General features: G+C 39.4%; 1 protein-coding gene across 1 annotated transcript in view; it reads right to left on the bottom strand.

Moving 5' to 3' along the window:
* Positions 1-17520, bottom strand: part of GUCY2C (guanylate cyclase 2C) — an 84112-nt gene that overhangs the window by 48248 nt on the left and 18344 nt on the right. Inside the window, exons 7-11 of the mRNA XM_053555434.1 lie at positions 15757-15874; positions 13891-14026; positions 12648-12733; positions 9208-9319; positions 189-270 (exon numbers count right to left, since the gene is read on the bottom strand). Of these exons, the coding sequence (XP_053411409.1) occupies positions 189-270; positions 9208-9319; positions 12648-12733; positions 13891-14026; positions 15757-15874 (534 nt within the window). The remainder of the gene's footprint in view (positions 1-188; positions 271-9207; positions 9320-12647; positions 12734-13890; positions 14027-15756; positions 15875-17520) is intronic.

The following is a 17520-nucleotide window of genomic DNA, read 5'->3' as shown; positions in this document are numbered from 1 at the left end:
CTCTAACTCTAAGCCCTAATCTGTCCTCTTAATGCTCTTCTGCCCTTGATATAGCTTTCAATGCAGAACGCTTCATTATCTTAGATCAGTGTAAAGACTTCTTTGTGAACATGCATTATCATCGACAGATGCCAGACATCCTCCCTCTCCCCATTTCCTCTCTGGGTAATGAGCATAGGCAGGGGTACCTGAGCACCAGGAGGGCAATGAGCAGAAGTAGTATCACAACTCCGGCGAGGGTGAACACTGCAATCAGCAGGATCTGAGGGCCTGTGGAGGGCAACACAGTACACGATGCATTAGCAGGGACCTTTGACAAGGCAGCAAAAGCAGTTCCAAGATTCCAGTTCTATAATGCAATTGGGAGGAGGAGAGAGAAAGGGAGAACCTTTTATAAAACATTTATCTTCTATTAATCCCTTCATTGGTAATATAGGTAATGTGTCACCAGTCTATGAATAAACTCTGGAAATGCCCAAGGAAAGTAGTTTATTTTAATGTCCATTATCCTTGGGCCTATAAATTTCTTTCCTTTCTAATAGAAATAACCAAATGTTACAAGAACATAAAAGCACACAGGTAATTTTGGTGATAGAAGTCTACCTGGTGTCCTTGACACCAATAGACCTAAAGAGGCTTCATAGAGGAAGAAAGAGACAACTATGTAAAACACAGAGCACACAGAAGAAAGGTCAGACAGTGTAGATGGTTAACTGGTGGTAGACAGTGTAGATGGTTAAATGATGGTAGACAGTGCAGATGGTTAAATGGTGGTAGAAAGTATAGATGGTTAAGTGGCGGTAGACAATGTAGATGGTTAAGTGGCGGTAGGCAGTGTAGATGGTTAAGTGACAGTAGACAGTGTAGATGGTTAAGTGGTGGTAGACAGTGTAGATAATCAAATGGCAGTAGACAGTGTAGCTGGTTAAGTGGCGGTAGACAGTGAAGATAATTAAATGGTGGTAGACAGTGTAGATAGTTAAGTGGCAGTAGACAGTGTAGCTGGTAAAGTGGTGGTAGACAGTGTAGATAATTAAATGGCGATAGACAGTGTAGATGGTTAAGTGGTGGTAGACAGTGTAGATGGTTAAGTGGCAATAGACAGTGTAGATGGTTAAATGGCAGTGGACAGTGTACATGGTCAAGTGGTGGTAGACAGTGTAGATGGTTAAATGGCAGTAGATAGTGTAGGTGGTCAAGTGGTGGTAGACAGTGTAGCTGGTTAAATGGCAGTGGACAGTGTAAATGGTCAAGTGGTGGTAGACAGTGTAGATAGTTAAATGGCAGTGGACAGTGTAGGTGGTCAAGTGGTGGTAGACAGTGTAGATGGTTAAGTGGCAGAGGACAGTATAGATAGTTAAGTAGTGGTAGACAGTGTAGATGGTTAAGTGGCAGTAGACAGTGTAGATGGTTAAATGGTGGTAGACAGTGTAGATGGTTAAATGGCAGTGGACAGTGCAGGTGGTCAAGTGGTGGTAGACAGTGTAGAAGGTCAAGTGGTGGTAGACAGTGTAGATGGTTAAATGGCAGTATAAAGTGTAGATGGTCAAGTGGTGGTAGACAGTGTAGATGGTTAAATGGCAGTATAAAGTGTAGATGGTCAAGTGGTGGTAGACAGTGTAGATGGTTAAATGGCAGTGGACAGTGTAGATGGTCAAGTGGCGGTAGACAGTGTAGATGGTTAAATGGCAGTAGAAAGTGTAGATGGTTAAATGGTGGTAGACAGTGTAGATGGTTAAATGGCAGTGGACAGTGTAGATGGTTAAATGGCAGTAGACAGTGTAGGTGGTCAAGGATGGTAGACAGTGTAGATGGTTAAGTGGCAGTAGACAGTGTAGATGGTTAAATGGCAGTGGACAGTGTAGATGGTCAAGTGGTGGTAGTGTAAATGGCAGTGGACAGTGTAGATGGTCAAGTGGTGGTAGACAGTGTAGATGGTTAAATGGCAGTGGACAGTGTAGATGGCTAAATGGCAGAGGACAGTGTAGATGGTTAAATGGTGGTAGACAGTGTCGATGGTTAAATGCAGTGGACAGTGTAGATGGTTAAATGGCGGTAGACAGTGTAGATGGTTAAGTGGTGGTAGACAGTGTAGATGGTGAAATGGCAGTGGACAGTGTAGATGGTGAAATGGCAGTGGACAGTGTAGATGGTTAAATGGCGGTAGACAGTGTAGATGGTTAAATGGCAATAGACAGTGTAGATGGTTAAATGGTGGTAGACAGTGTAGATGGTTAAATGGCAGTGGACAGTGTAGGTGGTTAAGTGGTGGTAGACAGTATAGATAATTAAATGGCAGTAGACAGTGTAGATGGTTAAGTGGTGGTACACAGTGTAGATGGTTAAATGGCAGTGGACAGTTAGATGGTTAAATGGCAGTGGACAGTGTAGATGGTTAAGTAGTGGTAGACAGTGTAGATGTTAAATGGCAGTAGACAGTGTAGATGGTTAAGTGGCAGTAGACAGTGTAGATGGTTAAGTGGTGGTAGACGGTGTAGATGGTTAAATGGCAGTAGACAGTGTAGATGGTCTAGTTTTGGTAGACAGTGTGGATGGTTAAATGGCAGTGGACAGTGTAGATGGTTAAATGGCAGTGGACAGTTAGATGGTTAAATGGCAGTGGACAGTGTAGATGGTTAAGTAGTGGTAGACAGTGTAGATGTTAAATGGCAGTAGACAGTGTAGATGGTTAAGTGGCAGTAGACAGTGTAGATGGTTAAGTGGTGGTAGACAGTGTAGATAATTAAATGGCAGTAGACAGTGTAGATGGTTAAGTGGTGGTAGACAGTATAGATGGTTAAGTGCCGGCAGACAGTGTAGATGGTTAAATGGCGGTAGACAGTGTAGGTGGTTAAATGGCAGTGGACAGTGTAGTTGGTTAAATGGCAGTGGACAGGGTAGGTGGTTAAATGGCAGAACTGCATGCTAGTTTTTTCCCAGTTCTCCGACTTGTTCAGGGAAGTCAATGAAGAATGTGATTTTATTTATTAGAATCCAAGTGTGTGGGTGGAGTTGTGTATGTCCAGTAAGTGACTCTTCAGGAGAGCAAGTGAGATCCAGGGGTGGATCCAACTCAGGGAAGCACGGCTGCAGAGATTGAGTATACAAAGGAATAGGCCTGGATTGAGAAGGACAGCTACAGTCATAAAACTGTACAAGAAAGTCGGGGTTCCTACCTGCCTCAATGAGTCCCCATTAGAAAAGGATATTAGTAGGTTCAAGAGGAAAATATGGAATGGGTTCCAAGCAGTAGACAGAAGCCAGGAAGAAAGAGCAGTGGGGTGAAGAAGACATGATGCTTCTTACAACAAGGAAAGAAACCCACCCGGTCAGAAACTCTAGGGGGAAATGTTCAAGGAAGACTTAATCCAAAAATGAAACAAAGTCAAATGTGCTCTGATTTTGAAAACTGGGCCTTAAAAGAAAGAAGAGTGAATCCGTTTTCTTTTGTGCAGTACAAAAGGGAGAGATTGGAGCCAAATAGAAAGAGATGTTTTCACAGTGTACTAGTTAGCATTGTGTAAACAATATTTACACCACTGTAATAACAGTATGTGTGCTAGTTTTCCACTTATTGAATCAACTTACAGGCAAAGCATAGAGGTCATTTTTTTTTTTTTTTTTGCAACACTGTCTCACTTTGTCACCCTTGTAGAGGGCTGTGATGTCACAGCTCACAGCAACCTTAAACTCTTTGGCTCAAGTGATTCTAAGGCAAGAGAAGAGTTTATCACTTGCATTGTGGCTGGTGCCTGAGTAGCTGGGACTACAGGCGCTGGCCACATTGCCTGACTATCTTTGGAGATGAGATCTTGCTGTTGCTCACGCTGGTCTCGAACTCCTGAGCTCAAGCAATCCACCCATCTTGGCCTCCCAGAGTGCTGGGATTACAGGCATGAGCCACTGCACCTGGCCTTTAAATACTTATTTGTTTACATTTATGTATTTATTTATTTGAGACAGAGTCTTACTATGTTGCCCTTGGTAGAGTATGCTGGCATCATAGCTTACAGCAACTTCCAGTTCCTAGGCTTAAGTGATCCTCTTGTCTCAGCCTCCCAAGTAGCTAAGATTACAGGTGCCCACCATAACACCCAGCTAGCTTTCTTAGAGACAGGGTCTTGTTCTTGCTCAGACTGGTCTTGAACTCCTGACCTCTATCAATCCACCTGCCTCAGCATCTCAGAGGGCCGGGATTATAGGCGTGAGCTGTCATGCCTGGCCCATAGATGACTCTGGATGGTTACCAAATAACTATTATCAACTCTGACAAATTGAAGACAAATACAGGAGAGGGTGGCGCCTGTGGCTCAAGTTGGTAAGGCGCCGGCCCCATATACCGAGGGTGGCGGGTTCAAACCCAGCCCCAGCTGAACTGCAACCAAAAAATAGCTGGGCGTTGTGGCGGGCGCCTGTAGTCCCAGCTACTCGGGAGGCTGAGGCAAAACAATTGCTTAAGCCCAGGAGTTGGAGGTTGCTGTGAGCTGTGTGAGGCCATGGCACTCTACTGAGGGCCATAAAGTGAGACTCTGTCTCTACAAAAAAAAAAAAAAAAAAAAGACAAATACAGCAGAATTTAGGAGATGGAAAAGAGAAGAAAGGATTGGCGAACATCTTCATTTTACAAAGTGGGGAAGTGAGACATTTTACACACAGTTGATGGACCAACGGTAGAAGGTCATGCATATTAATTAAAATGAAAAAGGCATCTAATAAATATACTGACAAAAAAGGATATAACTATATTAGGAAGAAGTGAGAAACAAAGAAGGCTAATGGAGATGAATTAAATCTTCATTTATCTTTTATAAAAATAGAAAGATAATATCTAAAGCATAAAAATAAAAAAATAGCACGTACTACTTAGACATATGGAAAGAACTAAAGGCAGAGGTGACTGAGAGGCCTGGGATGTCCTGAGGGGGGACCAGGTACATTTGCTTCCCATCATGAACATCTCTACTATTGGATTTTAGAATTATGAGGATGAATTTTTCTTTGATAAAAATATAGTTAATGTAGGTGCCTCTGAAAAGGAAATACCAATACTTTTTCCTGAAAATAGTACACCAAGCCTTCATGCTATATTCTCTGTCATGGCATCATAAACTCCTTGAGGACATGGTCCCTGTCCTACATGATCATCCTTGTACCTTTAGCATCCAGCACAAGACCTGGTACCTAGCAAAGTATCTATCAGTAAAAAGAGGCTGAAGGGGTAGCACCCATAGCTCAGTGGATAGGGCACCAGGTTCGAACCCGGCCTGGGCCAGCTAAAAGAACAATAATGACAACTGCAAAAAAAAAAAAAAAAATAGCCAGGCATTGTGGCGGGCGCCTGTAGTCTCAGCTACTTGAGAGTCTGAGGCAGGAGAATCACGGAAGCCCACAGAGTTTGACGTTGCTGTGAGCTGTGACACCATAGCATTCTATCCAGAGTGACAGCTTGAGACTCTGTCTCAAAAAGGAAAGGAAAGGAAAGGAAAAAGGAAAGGAAAGAGCTGAATGAAAAGAATAATGGAAAAAAAATTATGCATGTTCATCTTACTATCTGAGAAGAGGCAAGGAAAAAGTGCTCAACATTAAATACATGAAGAAATTCATAGGAACTCTTATGCCATTAAACTTATCTCACATGTCACAGGCAATTTTAAACTGTTTTTGTTTCATCATACTGTGTCCTTCTGTTTTTCTTTTTTCTGAAGTAGAGAGGTTAGCTTGGGATTAATACTGCAGGGTTGAATTTGATGGGTATATCCTTTGCTATGTGACTTTGCCTCTTACTACCTGTTACCTTGCTTTGTGCTAACAAGAAACTTTCAAAGGTGAAAATGTGAGCTCTAGATTTTTACTCTTATTGAGGAAGAAATAAATTTGTACCTTGGAGTTGAAATTGCATTATGAGCACATTTGACTTTGGTGAATTTTGTTAGTTGCTACAATCATCACTTCCATCACTAACACCACCATTGTCACCACCACCATTATCACATCCCCAAACCAAAAGTATCTACAAGAAATATTCAACAGGGCAAAGGATTTCACTCACCAGTTTCCTAAAATTGCATATCCCCAAGACCAGAGCATGATTTGGAGGGAGATGGGGGCCCTCCTCCGTCTATCTTAATTCCTACTGCCTTCCATAGTATGAACATCTCACTGCACTAGATAACTATATGTCTGTGATATATAATTTGATATTTACTATATGTAAATAACACTACTTAAATGTGTTTTAAATTCTACATTCTTTTCAGTGTGCTGTTAAGTAAGTCCTGTAAGATCACATTCTTTACGTTCTAAGGTTAGGCTTATGTGACCTTCTGATGGCTGCTATAGACATCACATTATATTTAACTTGTTTCATAATGAATGAGAATGAATTTACAACCTTAGGATCCTAAGACATTATGGAAGAAAGGAACCTATTAAACCTCCTGATTTAACCAAGGATGAAGCTCACACTTAGAGAAGAAAAATGAATTGACTGAAACTAACGCAGAGTAGATTAGTGCTGGAGTACAGAGTAGAAATACAGGCTGTCCCAAAGGTAGTTCATAAAGTCACTCTACATAGAGAAAAGGAGAAACAGTAGCTAAATGTACCTTTATTTATAGAATATCGATTACATAATTTTACAAAGTATTTACAAAATATTCTCTACTTTTTGGCCACTGTGCTAAAGTTGGGTACAGTAAGACCAAGATTAATAACCTCCTGGGATGCTAAGAAACAGCTTAGGGAAGGTGAAATTCAAATTAAATCTTAGAAATGAGTAAATGTTTAGCAACTGTCCAGGGGAGTGATAAATTCTAGTCAGAGAGAGTAGCATAAATAAGGACATAGTGACATAAAATTTCATGTTTTTTTTTTTTTTTTAGGGAAGTAGGAGACAGTTTTGAGAGTAGGGAAGGGATTTCAAGCAAAATGAGTGATAAGTTTGGAGAAGTAGGACGATCATACACATTTTGTGCTGTATCAAGTCATTTGAACTTTTATTCTGTAGGTAAAGTGGAGCTGCCCAATGAAGTGTTAGCAGTAGTATGGTGGTGTGACTGAAACTGTGCTTTCGTTCTGGTGGCACTGTGTGCTGGAATAGAGGTGGGCGGTATTGGCTTTAGAAAGTCACTGGGATGTTACACTGCAATCCAGGAAGCAGATGGGGAGGGTTTGGGTGACAGAAGGAACCAAATCTGCATTGCCCATTGCTGTATCCCACATACTTAAAATATTGGCAGGAAGTAAATCCTTGTTAAATGAATGAAAAGACAGCAACAACGGTATAATCTTCAGTAGGAACATCCTGTTACTTAGTTGGGGTTTGTGAACACAGATGAAACCCCAGACCTGCATGTCTTAGTTTAACTACTTGAAAGATTCAGTTGCTTTATTTGTAAAGTTGAAAACTCATTGTAATAACAGCCAATAAGGAAAAGATCTGCCCAACTGAGTTTTTTGGTTAACTGAGGATGAAGTGAAGTTTCCCAGGATAATATAATGTTCCTGCATTATACAGTATAATATGAATACTTTGACTGCCTTTCAGTAAGAAGAATGCTCACAAAACGTACTTTTTGAGAAGTTCAGCACTTCATAAATCACAGACTTTTTATTTAATAACCAAAATACCTAAAAACTTTAAAGAAATGTATTAAATACAAATCTAATATTGTCATTGAGAGCCATTAAGATTAAGGAGAAAGAAAAATAATTTCAACTCAAGAAGTTATAAACGAAAGAAGTTGAGAGCTGTAGAACCCTGTGAGGAAAGAGCTATATTACAGAAGTCAAGTTTGCTTCAAAACTAGGAAGCATGTTGGGCGGCGCCTGTGGCTCAACGGGTAGGGCGCCAGTCCCATATGCCGGAGGTGGCGGGTTCAAGCCCAGCCCCGGCCAAAAAAAAAAAAACTAGGAAGCGTGAAGATGGTTCTAGAGATAATTTTTAAAACCTTGTTAAAGAAAAATCAACTTTAAAAAGCAAAGAGAACAGTAAATCTGAAGTCAGCTTGCTCAGGATTGCTTGTTGTCTAAGAATATGATCCCTACCCCCACTTTCCTCTTTGCTTCAGCCAACTACTAATGTCTGTTGGATAAAAGCACAGGCACTGTCAGGGACCAAATTTGACTCATGGAGTCAAAAAGGACTAGAAACAGAGGTGTGGCTTTGAGACAAGCAAGAATATCGAATCAGAAATGTTCCCTTTAAGTCCGATCAAACTTTCAGAGTTTCTGGCTTTACAGCAGAGCTAGGCATGGAAATATTTCTAGTTCATAATTTACTTTTTAAAAAGTATTAAAATTAAAAAAAGTATTAAAATGATAAACTAATACAAAGTCATTGCAGAAAATTTGGAACATTCAGGAGGAAAAAAGCAAAAAAATATATAAGTTTCCCCAGGTCTGTTAAAATCTTTGTAAATAATTTTTAATTGGTTGCATGGTGCTTTATTTATGAGAATATCATAATTTTCTAAATAATTTTATTAATGGTGTTTCCACTTTTTTTTTTCTTTTTTGTATTTTTGGGCATACGTGACTGTTCCACATCAAGATTTTTTCCTAAAGATAGATTAGTAACATGGAATTACGGCTTTTCATAGTAAGCCCCAGGTAAGCCAGTCATAGACAGTCTGTCCTGAGACCCAGTTGCCCAGGAGATTCCTGACTGGGCATGCCGGCTGAGTGTCAGTGTCATATAGTTGCATTCCAACTTTGACAAGTGCAGGCCTAGCCACGTTAGGGCTTTTCATAAAACATGACAGGACCTCATCTTAAGTAGGCAGGTAACAATCTTGCACCCCAAATATATGTCCTGTGAAAGAACTGGGAAGATTCTAAAGGCCATGATCACTGACCACCCCTCAGCCTGATACATCAATTATTTCTTGTTGAAATAGGTTTCTTTTGAGCTTATTTCAGTAGAATATACATGGAATGAGAATGTATATCTCCGTGTTCATTTTTGGCAATTGAAATTATTTATATCAAAGGGAAGGACAGATTTCAGAAACAGCTATAGATAAATTAGGATAGAAACATTTTCAGTGTTTAATCATAAGAAGTCCACAGTTATAAACCTGACGAATCTAATTGAGACAACAAATAAAACAAAACAAAAAGCTCAGACTAATTGCATAAACTATAGAATTTGTTCTCTTTACCAGAAGACCAATTTCAGGGAAAGAAAATTCACCAAGGGTATCTTACCCTGGCCTGGAACATCGTTAGGAAGTCTATGGTTCTTCCAGATGAATGTGGGGTTTGTGTCCATTGGGAAGGTCTTATTTACACGGGTGTCAAAGTTCAAAAGAGGTTTGTACTGGGTCAGAGAACAAAAAAGAGAAAGGACACACAGATAAAAGACATTTTAGAATAATTTCTGATAAGATTGGTGGTCCTGCCCAACAACTCTGGACTTCCATAACACTTCTCAGCAAAGCAAGGTAATTGCTGACCAGATAGTTAGGATCTGATAATAGGTTCACAGCATGAACACAGATTTAAATTCCAGATGTGTCGATTAGTTTTCTATTTCTTTATGACTATACACTACACCTTTAACCTTTGCCCAACACAAATTCTTTGGGTCTTTAAAGAAGTAGTTTAAGTCTTTCATTTTATTAATACAAATGTTAAAATAGAGGTCAAGAAATACTAAATGGCTAAGTCCAATCACATGACAAGTGACGAACAGGTGTTTTTTACAATATTAAGTTGCTTTTTGAAAATGATCTCTTAAAAAAATGCCCCACAGCTAAAATCCACTACGTCATTTTGATACCTGTCAAAGGACCCTGAAATAATTTTACATTTCTTGACTACTATCAATTACATGATTTCTGATCTGTTACCCCTTTGATCTAATGTACTTTCTTGTAAGTGACACAAATTGGGTTTCTAAGATAAAAGGTTTCTCTTTCAAGTAATTTAACAATGAAAATATTAGCATGTTCTTAAATTACTTCTGTATATATTGAGTAAATTTTGTAAGGGATATCTGAGAAATGACCATTCTTCTAAATTTACAATTGTTCCCTCAAAATATCTGGACAACCAGCGATGCATCTCACAAGGGTATATGTGAAACTTGGTAAATGTGGAATCTAAGTGTCTTGGCACAGTCACTGAGAGAATGCCAGGAAGGCTATGTTAACCAGTGTGATGAAAGTGTGTCAAACAGTCTATGAAGCTAGTGAATGATGCCCCATGATCATATCAATGTACACAGCTATGATTTAATAAAAAAAAAAGAAAGAAAGAAAGAAAGAAAAAAAAACAAAAAACAAAACCGACCCCAGCCAAAAAAAAAAAATATATATATATATATTCTGGACAAAAGTTCTACATTTTCAAAATTTCTTTCTCTCTCTCCTTTTTCCTTTCCAAAAACAAAGTCCCACTGTGAGCCCTGGGCTGAAGCCTGGTCAGGGCGATGGCAGGGAGCAGCTCCCTCAGCCTCAAAACTTCATTTGTGGGTCATGCCTATAATCCTAGCACTCTGGGAGGTTGAGGCAGGCGGATTGCTTAAGCTTAGGAGCTTGAGACCAGCCTGAGCTAGAACAAGTCCCCATTTCTAAAAAAAAATCTGCGTCAGGGGGCACCCACGCACTGGGACAGGTGGATTTGAACTCAGTCCAGGCCTGCTAAACAAAGACAAGAACAAAAAAATAGCTGGGTGTTGTGGCAGGCAGCTCACAGCAACCTCAAACTCTTGCACTTAAGCGATTCTCTTGCCTCAGCCTCCCTAGTAGCTGGGACTACAGGCGCCTGCCCCAACACCTGGCTATTTTGGTGGTAGTTGTCATTGTTGTTTGGCAGACCTGGGCTGGGTTCGAACCCGCCAGCTCCTGTGTATGTGACTGGTGCCCTAGCTGCTGAGCCACAGGCGCTGAGCCAACATTTTTCATTTGAAGAACAGTCATGAATCTAACATAAGATATCTCACCATATATATGTTGCCTCTCTCTATGGGAGGCAGGGGGTATCCCCCCAAGAGCAAACTTGGAAAGGAATGTAGGCAACTTTGTAGTTACTACCAGGGGTGCCAAAAAAGGCATACACATTTAAAAAAATGTTATCTATGAAGTACTTTTTGAAATTGAATTGAATTGCAGTAGCAACATGTAGTATGACATTTGCTCAAAAGATGGCCTTGAATGAACGCTAGTGTCACCATATCACAGGCAAGACAGTCAAAGAAAATAGCAGAAGCACATTTGTCATTCAAGGAGCACAAGACCATTTTGAAGTGGTATTTGAAATTCGAGAACATCATGGCAGTATGGGGGACCTTAAAGGATATGGTGTACATATCCTTACACTGGTACTTCAGGAAGAAATTTAAATAGCATGCGCAGTGATAACGTGGACCTTTTGGTCAACATTGTTCAAGCAGTAGTTGGCCATAATCAGAAGTGTCTGATGGTATCCAGTTTGATAAGCTTTTGTAATTGTAGAAGTCAAATGCGACTTGTATTCATTGTGATCAGTATATATCGAGTATTATAATTTTAATATAGTTAATTTATTTCTTTAAATGTGTATACTTTTTTGGGCACCCTCTATATTCATAACTGAAGCATTGAAGGATTTCTATTTTAAGGTAGTCTTACAGAATGCATGCCAGATATAGCATTATATTAAAGGTTCAATACAGTAACCACAAATTGTGGATTACTCTTTTGAAAATGCTGCCCCCAAATTTCTGGGTTAGTTTTCTCAATCAGAAAATCTTTTCTCTAGCTTTCCACGTTTGCCACTGCAGGCAGAGCTGGGTCAATATGTATACTCAATATATGACATAAGGGTGTCCTAATGCTCACACTGATTAGTGACAAATAAAGAACTTTTCCTCTTAGATTCCTAGTTGGGTCAGGACCTGATCTCCTGAAAAAAAAAAATTCTATTGACCACTTGGTTAGTTGGAACAGTGACTTTCATAGTTTGGATGGACACAATTTTGGATGACATAAAGACAGATGCTTAGTTTTTAAACTGAATACTGATCAGCCATCCACTATGTGCCAGACAGGAAGCTAAGCACTGGAGAGGTGAGTAGGGCCACTCTCCTTCTTTAAAGAACCTACTATTTAGGTGAGGAAAAAAGACATGGTGTGAATGAAAACATAACATTATAGGGCTGTTTACGTGGGCCTCAGAGACTACACAGTTAACTATTTTCAAGAGAGTTCAAATGAAGAAAACAGAAAATATTTCTTTGAAATCTCTGTATGTGATGATGAATAAACAACTCTTAAGAAAGATCTGTATCATCTCATTGGTATCCCATCAATAGTCTGAACATTATACTGCATAATTTATTTTGAGTCGGTATATATACATACATATATATATACACACATATCTATAACTGTAAGGGTGTCCTAATGCTCACATTGAATAGTGAAAAAAAATCACTAATTTTTATATATATAGTAAATAGAGTAAGTATTCTGAGTAAGGAGTTTTTATAGGTCAAAATGCTTAAGAAATACTGCCTGAGTGGAGCATAATTGTAAAGATAAAATGAACTGCCTTCAGATCCTACACATAATTTCTCTAATTCCCTCACTATTGCTCCTTTTCCAAGTCATCTCTCCTCGCCCAATCACATCACCCTGCATTTCCTGATAAGCAGTGAGACGTACTTTCTTGGTGTCCACAGAGGTATACAGAAGCACCATGGTATTGTCCACATCGCCGCAGTCATCCAAGGTTACCGGACCCCCATACCCTAAGGCAAAATCAGAGCATGTTAGAGGACACTGTTGAATTCTTGCCTGACAGACAAGTTGGACCCTGACTGAGAACATAAAATGGGTTCAAATGGTTGTGTTTCAAATTCACTGAAAAATTGTGGACCTTAATGGTCTAATCAGAGGACACCCTGACTGATTTCTTGACCCTAAGATCTCTGAAGAGTATTTTTATCGGAGATGTTATTTATTTGGAAGGAAAAATCTTTTTCATTACATTTAGGATAAGACTAATGTAATCTGTTAATTAATCCCTCTGTTAGGAGTGATTCATTTTTGCTAAGAATATTTCCTAAACTAGTAACACACTAATATAGGTTACTGGGCAATCTGACTTAGATTGTCAAAAGATCAAAATTTTTTCACTATCACTCAAGTCCAAAGAGACCTCTTTCTGTCATTCTCATGCACCACAGACTCGCTACACCTCAGCCCTCATGCTGGGCATCTGCCTTCTGCAGATAGCAGAGGAAGACTCACTTTGTAGGAAGGCAAAGGTTTCCCAGGATAAGACTCTAAGGTAAGTCAGAGAAGGCACCTATCTTTCATCTTTTACTCAGTACATGTTGCATTTAAAAGAAAACTTCTTCATAATCTCTAAATGAGATGTGGGAAACGAAAGATGGGGATTTTAATATGGGTGTGTGGGAAAGGGGAATGCTGTCACTCTGTGCAGTTTGGAGGGGTGTGTATTGTTGTGGATGGTATTATTGTGAGGAGTTTTGATAGTTGCTGATTTAAAGCAGGGTCCCAGATCCTTAAAGGACAGAAAGGGAAATATGGAGGGACCATAATAAAAGTGCAAATATTTCCCTTGTTGCTAGTCTCCAAGCATTCAAGTCAAGACATCACTACTCAAAATGTCCTGTGATGAGCTTGTTCATAAGTACAGATACTGAGCTATATGTTCTTTTTATGATACCCAAAGGCTATGTCAGTCTATAGCATAAATGGGGATCCAGTTATCAAAAGGAGCATCCCCCAAGTTTATGCAATGATGTTTGCCTCTAGTTGAGTTCAGAGGTATTTAGCTATCAAGCCATCCATCTAATGCCAACCCCCTTGTCGTTTCCCAAGTCCTTTCAGAAAGCCCACATTTCTTCAGCTTTGTTATTTGCTCTTACAAGCTGAATACCTTCAAAAGTGATGTTCCTGAAGGCGTAAGCAAACTTGGGGGTGGGAATATCTTCTTTATTTTCAAGAAAAATCTTTAGCATGTGTCCAAAAAGCAAGATCCCATTCAAGTAGGCAACACCAAAGTGGTTTCTTCCCTGAATGAGAGAGAAAAATCTTAAAATGGATCCCCCCAAAAGACAGTTTAGTCTTGAGCTAGGAACAAAAGGTTCTTGGGCTCAGCAGAGTAATTGGAAAGCTAAAAGGATGTTAGAGGAGTTGGAGGAATGTTATTAAAGGAGACTTCTAGAAAAATCCCTTCTTGAGTCAGGGCTCTTTATTTTCCCATGTCAGAATTCTGCCTTCTGTTTGCACCAACACCACCAGAATACAGCCTTTGGGGCAGTAACTATAAGCAATTATACTTTCTTCCCATAGTGATAACATATCCAATTGCAACCAGGAAAGACAACATGAAACATTTTCATAGTTTTTGCAAGATTTTATATGGAGATAATGTTTGTTTATAGATGAACGTTTTCATTAAAGTGAAAGAGAGAAAACAAACAACCCCACAAAAACAATCTCTGCCTTTCAGTATCCTGGATGGGACTTGAGCATTTTTGATTGGATGATACCTTTGAACTTGCTCTGAAGACAGTTCTGGTTGGTTATTCCCTCAGGCCCCAGATGTCTGCCCTGGGAAAGCCATGAAGAGGGTCAGAACCCCTCTGCCTCTGTAGCTGGTGTATGGTGGGCTTCATAGAGCTGAGCTATGAATAAAACGCTCTCACCCTACTGAGACCGAGTGACGACTGTTACCGCAAGCATTTTGGTTTACCCACTTATGAACAACTACACTTTTGCCAGAGCTGAGAAGATGGTCAAGTCTTATCATCATATCTGGCTACTGCACCCAGAATTATATTTGCTAGAAAATATAAAAAGGAAAAATTCTCTTTCATTTGTTTCCATGTCTTTTGCTGAAGTCATTATTACATGAGATGAAAAGAAAGCAGTTGAGAAAAAGTCCCTAATTCTGGCAGGGTTGTAAATTGGAGGGCTTGAAATTTATTGGTCTAGGGAAAAACCTGGAGAGGTATCTGACTTTCCCTGTAGGTTTTTGGCCTGACCCTGACTTTCCCTCCTCAGGTTGTTTCAAGTCCTCAGGATGGCGCCTTCTTTCTCCTCACACTCCAAGCCTGCTCTTAGCTGTTGATCTCTGAGGGCAGAATGCATCCAGTAAATTTAATCACATTAATGCAGTGACTGATAAAGCCCAATGTGCCAGTCGAGTCGGGGCCCTGCATTATAATAACATGCTTATGATTTAATGTCCAAATAGAGACCTGGGATAAATGTTAAACCAGATGAAATATGGGGATAACAAGAATAAACCAGGACTCTCCTGGGCAAATTTGGGCAGTGGTTAACTTAATTATAATGAAGAAAATGTCTTAACCTAGAAATAAACATATCCAAAGGTAGAATTTTGGTATCAGTGACAGGAAAATGTTGCCTTAAGATGTAGGGAAATTTCCAGTAACTTTTTCTTTATTTTACACTATTTAATTTTTACATCCTCTAAGGGTAGGGTTTCTTTCTCTCTCTTTCCCTACTGTTCACTTCTGCTCTGCAGTTGCAGAGGTGTCCCCTGTTGGGCCGGTTTGCAGCTTAGCAGAGTGACCTCCAGTTTGGGAAGCGATTCTGCCATTGCAAACTACTATTCATGTAGTTGTTCTCAATTAATGTTTGTTGAATGAATTTAAAAGAGTAAAACTAATTGCTCATTTTAGAATTGGGGTCCTAAATAGCAGAATAATTATTTTCTCCCTGACAAAGAAATAATACTATATTATTTACGCTGTAATATAAAATAATAGCTTACCGGTGAAAAGTTTTTGAAGAGAGAGTAATTTGCAGTGAGATTTTCAGGAGGCAGTGTCAGAACAAGGACATTTTCCATAAAGTCAGGGGCTGTGGTATTGTCCTCAAAGTAGGAGTTACTATAATAAAATGCACAGGTTTCTCATGAAAATTAGGTTTCACCAAAAATAGAAATGCATCATCAACAATTCACACAAACTATAACCCAGCCTTGAAAATAGTTCTAAACATTTTTTCCCATTAAGCTACAAAACTTTCTATGTTCCCCAACTAGGATTTATTTTCTTCTTTGCTTGCTAAGCTGAATAAGAGAATGTAGGCAGCCACGGTTAGCAGAAACAAATGGGAAGGAAAATCAGAATATAGATACTTCTATAGCATCTTGAGATTCAATCTTCTCATTTGTAAAATGAAAATTAATGTGTCCTTTTTACAAGGGTGCTTGTAGGATAAGCTGTGATAATCAGAGTAAAATACTCACCGCAGTACTTAGCACACAGTAAAGTGTTTAAACACTAAAAATGCTGGGATTGATGCCATGTGTCTATAGTCCCTGCTGCGAGGAAGGCTCTGGACATGTGAGCTAGTACTTGCTTTCAAGGCTTGGTTTATACTGGAAACTCTCTATTGGAAATGCCCTTAACAATGTAGAGATATTGGGACATGGTTCAGAGAAATTCTATCATTAAAATTATTTTTCAGATGGTGAAAGATAAGCATAAAATACTAATCATTTTCTCTAACACTGTAAGCTTCTTGTTATACGTATGAGACACTAGCTTATTGATCTTATATCCTCAATTCCTAGACAACTCTTGGCACTTTGTAGACTCTCAATACTGTCTGAGATTGTTCTGCAAATCCTGGTTTCTAAGCTTACTAATTAGATGTCTTAATATGAAAGGAGTCTAACATGTTTGAACTGCTATAAATAGGGTGATCATTATTTAATGATTTTTAAGGGATGGGGGTCTCACTACCTTGTCCAGGCTGGTCTCAAACTCCTGGGCTTAAAGTGATTCTCTTGGTTCAGCCTTCTAAGCACCTGAGACTACAGGTACTTGGCACCGCTCCCAGTATATTTAATGTTTAAATACTTCGATTATGTGCTAAGGACCGTGTTGAATACTTTATTCCTATTATTACATCTAATCCTGAATGAAAGCACCCTTATCAAGAAGACAGCTTAATTCTCATTTTACAAATGAGAAGTTTGAATCTCAAGATGCTAAAAAAAAAAAAAAGCTTAATAGAATCAGAAGTGTTAAAAGAGTTTGAACACAAGTTATGCCTAGTTTTGAGTCTCACGATTTTTGTAAAACATAGACAGGTATCCTTTGGGACTAGTGACAAAGGAATGCCAGTATTTTGATAAAGAATTGTTGAAAGTAAATTTCTTTTTTTTTTTTTTTTTTGAGACATAGTCCCACCATGTTGCCCTCGGTAGAGTGCTGTGGCATCACAGCTCACAGCAACCTCAAATGCTTGGGCTTAAGCAATCCTTTTGCCTCAGCCTCCCAGGTAGCTGGGACTATAGGCACCCACCACAATATCCAGCTACTTTTTGGTTGTAATTGTTATTGTTGTTTAGCAGGCCTGGGCCAGGTTCGAACCCACCGGGCCTGGTATATATGGCCTGCACCCTAACCACTGAGCTTCGGGCACTAAGCTCATTGAAAGTAAATTAAACCAACTGGCTACCCTGAGGACTTCTTCTAGAGGGCAAAGCAGCTAATAAATTGAATTTGGTTTTTGGAGTGAAATA

The sequence above is a fragment of the Nycticebus coucang genome, chromosome 12, assembly GCF_027406575.1.
Source record: "Nycticebus coucang isolate mNycCou1 chromosome 12, mNycCou1.pri, whole genome shotgun sequence".
NCBI classification, from domain to species: domain Eukaryota; kingdom Metazoa; phylum Chordata; class Mammalia; order Primates; family Lorisidae; genus Nycticebus; species Nycticebus coucang.
Note: the sequence above shows the minus strand (reverse complement) of the source record. Positions and strands in the feature narration are given on the sequence as shown.